Raw genomic sequence first — 7,867 nt, 5'->3', positions numbered from 1 at the left:
CTAAGATACTGTCACTAAGTGTTTTTATTATTACTTATTGTTCAGCTGAAGGACATGATGGGCCCGAAATGGGATTGAAATAGAAAATTTGAATTGATGGGATTTTGATTGAATTTTGATTTTAATTGAAAAATTGAATTGATGGGATTTTTATTGAATTTTGAATTTGATTGAAGAATTTAATTGATGGGATTGAAATAGAAAATTTGAATTGATGGGATTTTGATTGAATTTGGATTTTGATTGAAAAATTGAATTGATGGGATTGAAATAGAAAATTTGAATTGATGGGATTTTGATTGAATTTTGATTTTGATTGAAAAATTGAATTGATGGGATTGAAATAGAAAATTTGAATTGATAGGATTTTGATTGAATTTTGAATTTGATTGAAGAATTTAATTGATGGGATTGAAATAGAAAATTTGAATTGATGGGATTTTGATTGAATTTTGATTTTGATTGAAAAATTGAATTGATGGGATTGAAATAGAAAATTTGAATTGATGGGATTTTGATTGAATTTAGAATTTGATTGAACAATTGAATTGATGGGATTGAAATAGAAAATTTGAATTGATGGGATTTTGATTGAATTTTGATTTTGATTGAAAAATTGAATTGATGGAATTGAAATAGGAAATTTGAATTGATGGGATTTTGATTGAATTTTGATTTTGATTGAACAATTGAATTGATGGGATTGAAATAGAAAATTTGAATTGATGGGATTTTGATTGAATTTAGATTGAAAAATTGAATTGATGGGATTGAAATAGGAAATTTGAATTGATGGGATTTTGATTGAATTTTGATTTTAATTGAAAAATTGAATTGATGGGATTTTTATTGAATTTTGAATTTGATTGAAGAATTGAATTGATGGGATTGAAATAGAAAATTTGAATTGATGGGATTTTGATTGAATTTTGATTTTGATTGAAAAATTGAATTGATGGGATTGAAATAGAAAATTTGAATTGATAGGATTTTGATTGAATTTTGAATTTGATTGAAGAATTTAATTGATGGGATTGAAATAGAAAATTTGAATTGATGGGATTTTGATTGAATTTTGATTTTGATTGAAAAATTGAATTGATGGGATTGAAATAGAAAATTTGAATTGATGGGATTTTGATTGAATTTAGAATTTGATTGAACAATTGAATTGATGGGATTGAAATAGAAAATTTGAATTGATGGGATTTTGATTGAATTTTGATTTTGATTGAAAAATTGAATTGATGGAATTGAAATAGGAAATTTGAATTGATGGGATTTTGATTGAATTTTGATTTTGATTGAACAATTGAATTGATGGGATTGAAATAGAAAATTTGAATTGATGGGATTTTGATTGAATTTAGATTGAAAAATTGAATTGATGGGATTGAAATAGGAAATTTGAATTGATGGGATTTTGATTGAATTTTGATTTTGATTGAACAATTGAATTGATGGGATTGAAATAGAAAATTTGAATTGATGGGATTTTGATTGAATTTAGATTGAAAAATTGAATTGATGGGATTGAAATAGGAAATTTGAATTGATGGGATTTTGATTGAATTTTGATTTTGATTGAAAAATTGAATTGATGGAATTGAAATAGGAAATTTGAATTGATGGGATTTTGATTGAATTTTGATTTTGATTGAAAAATTGAATTGATGGGATTGAAATAGAAAATTTGAATTGATGGGATTTTGATTGAATTTTGATTTTGATTGAACAATAGAATTGATGGGATTGAAATAGAAAATTTGAATTGATGGGATTTTGATTGAATTTTGAATTTGATTGAAAAATTGAATTGATGGGATTGAAATAGAAAATTTGAATTGATGAGATTTTGATTGAATTTTGATTTTGATTGAAAAATTGAATTGATGGGATTGAAATAGAAAATTTGAATTGATGGGATTTTAATTGAATTTTGAATTTGATTGAAAAATTGAATTGATGGGATTGAAATATAAAATTTGAATTGATGGGATTTTAATTGAATTTTGAATTTGATTGAAAAATTGAATTGATGGGATTGAAATAGAAAATTTGAATTGATGGGGTTTTGATTGAATTTTGATTTTGATTGAAAAATTGAATTGATGGAATTGAAATAGGAAATTTGAATTGATGGGATTTTGATTGAATTTTGATTTTGATTGAAAAATTGAATTGATGGGATTGAAATAGAAAATTTGAATTGATGGGATTTTGATTGAATTTTGAATTTGATTGAAAAATTAAATTGATGGGATTGAAATAGAAAATTTGAATTGATGGGATTTTGATTGAATTTTGATTTTTATTGAAAAATTGAATTGATGGGATTGAAATAGAAAATTTGAATTGATGGGATTTTAATTGAATTTTGAATTTGATTGAAAAATTGAATTGATGGGATTGAAATAGAAAATTTGAATTGATGGGATTTTGATTGAATTTTGATTTTGATTGAAAAATTGAATTGATGGAATTGAAATAGGAAATTTGAATTGATGGGATTTTGATTGAATTTTGATTTTGATTGAAAAATTGAATTGATGGGATTGAAATAGAAAATTTGAATTGATGGGATTTTGATTGAATTTTGAATTTGATTGAAAAATTGAATTGATGGGATTGAAATAGAAAATTTGAATTGATGGGATTTTGATTGAATTTTGATTTTGATTGAAAAATTGAATTGATGGGATTGAAATAGAAAATTTGAATTAATGGGATTTTGATTGAATTTTGATTGAAAAATTGAATTGATGGGATTGAAATAGAAAATTTGAATTGATGGGATTTTGATTGAATTTTGATTTTGATTGAAAAATTGAATTGATGGGATTGAAATTGAAATTTATGAGAAAAATGAGAAATTGTGGAAAAATTGTGGCCCGAAAAGACTCCCCATCCTCATCATCATTGATAGTTTTATACCAAGGCTGGGTTTTCCTTCGCTGTGGATCCCACTGCATAGAGAAAAATGTTGTTTGTTTACACCCACTTTTGGAATTTTCGTTTTTTGATCTGTTGGATTGTTCTCCAAAAGATTTGTTGATGATGGAACGCACGGACATACGTATGATCACTTTTGTAGTGCACACATGTTCTGCTTCATTTTTAAATGAAAGATCAAGTCCAGTCGTTGGCCTTGTCAAGTTATATGATTGCCAAAATTAAGGAATACAAATTTTTTTGCATACTTCAAGAAGCATCTTTCTACCCATATTTTCTACCCCCGCTAATTTCTACGTCATCTTTTCTACCCCCGCTAATTCACCCCAGATCCACTTTTTTGAAATTACAACTTCTTTCCTGGAAGTCTTTGCAGTGTCCATGTGTTTTTATACTTTTCCCACCGCCCCCCCTTCTTCCCCCAAAGCCCTCTCCCTCCCACAGATCTCCTGATGTCCCTGCTCTCAAATGTTGTGTTTGTGTCCTTCCCCCTCTCTCCCCATCTTGTCTACCACTCCCCTTATTTTGTGTTTTATGTGTCGGTTTGACTTTTTGTGTGATTAATGTTATCTCTTACACGAGCCTCGATCCTGTATACAAAAAAAACAAAAAAAACAACAACAAAAAAAAGCAGCTGACATTGCTTCTTTGTATAAAATGCATAAACCATTTTGTAATGGTTCCTGTAACCTAGCCACGGGCAGATGCATCTAAAGCACCTGCTGCAATCCTGGGGTCACATGGAGCGCAAGTTCAAATGAACCTATCATGTTATTTCCCAGTGGCCTCATGATTTATTTTTTTCTGTGATGAACCACAAGGAATCGAGGCGAGCAATTTTCGCTACTGACCATCGCTGGCACCAATTATCCTTTGGCCTCTCTAACCATGGACGTGTACAGTTCACCAGTCCTAGGAGTTCCACATTAGCAAGACTAAACATACTTGTTAAAAATTAGGTAACATACCTGTCATGGCTAGGCGGCTGGTCATGCATGTAATTGGCCAATACCGGCATGCAAAGTTTTAATGCCTCCGTTTGATGAAGTCGCCGGAGGCATAATGTTTTCAGGTTGTCCGTCCGTCCGTCCGTCCGTCCGTCCATCCGTCCATGATAGGTTTGCGTTACCGCGATAACCTGAGAACGGCTAAACGGATCTTAGTCAAACTTGGTGCAGGTATGTATAATGAGGTAAAGATGAAGGGATTACATTTGGGGTGACGAGGTCAAAGGTCAGAGGTCATGTTAGGTAGAAAATACTGTTTCCGTGATGACTGGTGAACCAGTGATGAGATTCTGACCAAATTTGGCATAATTATGTATAATGATGTAAAGATGACCTGATTCGATTTTGGGGTCAAAGGCCAAAGGTCAAAGTCTGTAATAGGTCTATAACTCGAGAATGGCTGAAGGGATCTAATTCAAGCTTGGTACGGGTATGTATAATGTTGTAAAGATTAACTGATTAGAATTTGGGGTCAAGAGGTCAAAGGTCAAAGTCTGTAATATGACTATAACTCGCGAATGGCTAAAGGGATCTAATTCAAACTTGGTACGGGTATGTATAATGTTGTAAAGATTAAATGATTAGAATTTGGGGGCAAGAGGTCAAAGGTCAAAGTCTGTAATATGTCCATAACTCGAGAATGGCTGAAGGGATCTAATTCAAACTTGGTACAGATATGTATAATGATGTAAAAATTAATTGATTAGATTTTGGGGGTCCTGAGGTCAAAGACCAAAGGTCAGAGGTCATGTCAGGTAAAAATGTGAGAACTTGTGAACAGCTGAATGGATTTAAATCAAACTTGATACAAGTATTATAATGATGTAATAACGTGGGTGGAGGTATATCAGTCGACATCGTGATGTCGAAGAGTGCCCTTCTAGTTGAATTCTACCATACTAGAGCATGTGAATTCCCTCGAGCCGTAGGTTTTTACACGCATGCCCTGCACAGAGTTAAGTGCTTACATATTCAACACATATGAAACTAGAAGGGCAATCGGTAGACCGCATACCTCCGCCAGACAGTTTATGCTTTGTATCCCACTGACGGGTTGGATCGGGATTCGGACCTGAACCGAAATCGATTCGGCTTGTTCTTGTCGCTTTCCCAACTCGTTCACCAAGTTTCTTCCGAATTCGTCCACAACTTTGTGAGATATCTTGTTCACAAACAGACAGGAGTGAAAATATCACCTCCATCCACCTTCAGTAGTGGAGGTAAACATGCAAGACACACCGAGGGAACCTTTCCTCAGAGACATTTCTGCCCATTCTGGGGAGGTTTGTTATAAGTCCATGCGTCGTTCTCATGGCAACGGGGAGAATCTTGGTTTGAGTAAAGGAGATTAACTCCGGATGGAGATTATGGCACACCTGATGCAGATTCCATGTTGACCAGAGCAGTCACCTGTGCACAGTTATCTTCTAGCTTGGCCTCAGTGGAATAAATGCTGCAAACAGGTACCCATGCCGTTCACGCTGGTACCTGGAGTTGGGAAACTCTGAGTTTCAGGTTCTGGTGGAGTGTTCCTGTTCTTGAGAAGGTCATAAAGACTGCCTCACCTGCTGAGTACCAAGAAAAGCGGGCACGGGGTGACCTTTGTCTCGTGTTTTCTTTTTATTCCTCCCAGTTTCGCCCATCTCAACACTTCCCCTTTACTCAAAGCTCACCTGAACTGAGGTTCAAGCTCCTTGGTTACTTTTTGATGTGTATTGGAGGCGCATCATGTGACCAGGTGCTGGAACTTGAGAAGCCTGCTCCCCTGCTCCCCCTATTCTTTCAGCTGTGGGGATGATGGAGGGGGTCGGACAGCAAGTTTAAACTGAGCAAATTGAACAGACCGTGCAAGCTTCTCCAAGATTGAGGCAAAATGTCCGTCTTTTCCATGGTAGTTACAAAATGGCCAGCGCAACACCTGAGGACACTTGAATGCATTTATAAAATTACTAAATCACGTGACAACCCTAACAATCGGCCTCCTAATCAATGCTTGTAATCATACCATGTCAAAGTCTGAATACCTCAAAATGGAAACTACTTTTCCATGCTAATGAGGTCATGAGGAGGAAAACATGTTGATTATGTTTTTAATCTCTCCTAGGTAAGGAATGCTGCCTGTATGGCGTCCTCACGGTCAAGGTGTGCGGCAGAGGGCTCTGCCCCCATTGCATACACGACAGGTAAACTTGGATGGCGGGGCAAGGTGAATATCATGTGTTGATTGGAGACAATTGTGGAAATGCGGGCGATCAAACCGCTCGAATGCAATTCTCTTTTGACGATGATATTTGAGTTGTACGTACCTAACCCTAACCCTAACCCTAACCCTAACCCTAACCCTAACCCTAACAACTAACCCTAACCCTAACCCTAACCCTAACCCTAACAACTAACCCTAACCCTAACCCTAACCCTAACCCTAACAACTAACCCTAACCCTAACAACTAACCCTAACCCTAACCCTAACCCTAACAACTAACCCTAACCCTAACCCTAACCCTAACAACTAACCCTGCTGTTCATGTCCCCCCTCGTTCTACTCTCCCTTTTGTTCTGCTGCGACCTGCTCCATTCTGTGTAAAGATGGCAGACGGTCTCCTGTGAATTTCAAGTGTTTTGATGTTCTTCTTCCCGATGAACTTCAGGTTACTCGTTTGCTCTACTGCACATGTGTCTGTGTTGGCTGCCATGTTTGTTTTTCTCGAAATGATTTCACCAGCGTTGACGTCACTTCCTGTACAATTTGCTCAGGATACATAATATTTACATCCTTTAAATTTGGATTTGAACAAGATTTCCCAGTGGGGTAAATATAATCAGGTTAAGTTTAATGCTTCTAAAACTAAATTTCTTCCCATCTCTTTCTTGAAAACTCCTCTCAACTCTCCAATCTCCGTTGAAAGCTCCACAATTACACCATGTGATACAATAAACCTCCTCGGTAATATGACCCGACTGCAAAGCCACAATGAGCGGGTGAAGCCAAAGCCTCGATTGAACTTTTTCGCATGTTTATGCATACTTCCGCATCCGCAAGATGGCGGCCTCCATGGAGCGATTTGGTGCGTCAAAGCTTCGAAATTCTCAAAGGATCCAGCAAAATCTGGCTTTTCAACATAATACGTACGCGTTCATTGACAACACCGGCTTCGTCGGCTACTACCATAACATCAAATCTATCCTGGAATCCACACATCACACACATAGCTAAGTCTGCCTCGAAAAAACTCGGAGTCCTGTTCAGATGTCGAAGATTCTTATTCTCTCAACAGTTGCTTCAACTATATAAAGGATTGATTCGTCCTTGTATAGAGTGCTGCTCTCACACCTGGGGAGGCTCTAGCTCCACATACTTCCTGGACAGAATTGAATCCAAAGTAATCCGACTTATCAACTCTCCCAATCTGACCTCAAAACTCGACCTGCTCGAATTACGCCGCAAAGTTGGCTCTTTCTCTTTTCTACAGATATTACTTCGGCTTCTGCTCCCAAGAACTTGCTGCTTGTGTACCTCCGCCATTAGTGAGACCACGGAATACTCGACAAGCCACGACATCTCATGATTAGGGTGTGGCCATTGGAAACTCAAGGGTGGCTTGTTATGATGTTTGTTTCTTACCCTCCACTGCCAAACTCCAGAACTCTTTACCTTCCCATGTGTTTCCAAACACTTACGATCTTCCCCTTTTCAAAAAGCACATTTTATACTTCCTCAAAAACTCTTCGACTAGTCTCTCTCTCTTCACTTTTCTATCAATGCAGCTCTTTTATTTAGGCCTGGCCTCGATGAGGACGACGTAGTCTGTACCTGGAGCCTTCTACATAAAAACAAACAAACAAACAAAAAAAACATTGAGATGATCTGTGCGCCGAGTTCCCTGGGTGTGTTCGGCAGCTTGTTTGT

General features: G+C 36.2%; 1 protein-coding gene across 5 annotated transcripts in view; it reads left to right on the top strand.

Annotated features, from left to right (window-relative positions):
• LOC137424435 (dual specificity tyrosine-phosphorylation-regulated kinase 2) overlaps positions 1 to 7,867 on the top strand; it is a 97,753-nt gene that overhangs the window by 11,812 nt on the left and 78,074 nt on the right. For 4 of the 5 annotated variants that reach the window (XM_068111890.2, XM_068111889.2, XM_068111888.2 and 1 more), the window contains one exon: positions 6,064 to 6,142. In XM_068111890.2, the coding sequence (XP_067967991.2) occupies positions 6,071 to 6,142 (72 nt within the window). In that variant the 5' untranslated portion in view covers positions 6,064 to 6,070. Of the gene's footprint in view, positions 1 to 1,632; positions 5,851 to 6,063; positions 6,143 to 7,867 lie in introns of those variants that run through there. The other variant, XM_068111891.2, reaches the window with a different exon arrangement.

Source organism: Myxine glutinosa, chromosome 4 (assembly GCF_964187855.1).
Source record: "Myxine glutinosa chromosome 4, kmMyxGlut1.1, whole genome shotgun sequence".
NCBI classification, from domain to species: Eukaryota; Metazoa; Chordata; class Myxini; order Myxiniformes; family Myxinidae; genus Myxine; species Myxine glutinosa.
This window is presented reverse-complemented; position numbering and strand designations above follow the sequence as displayed.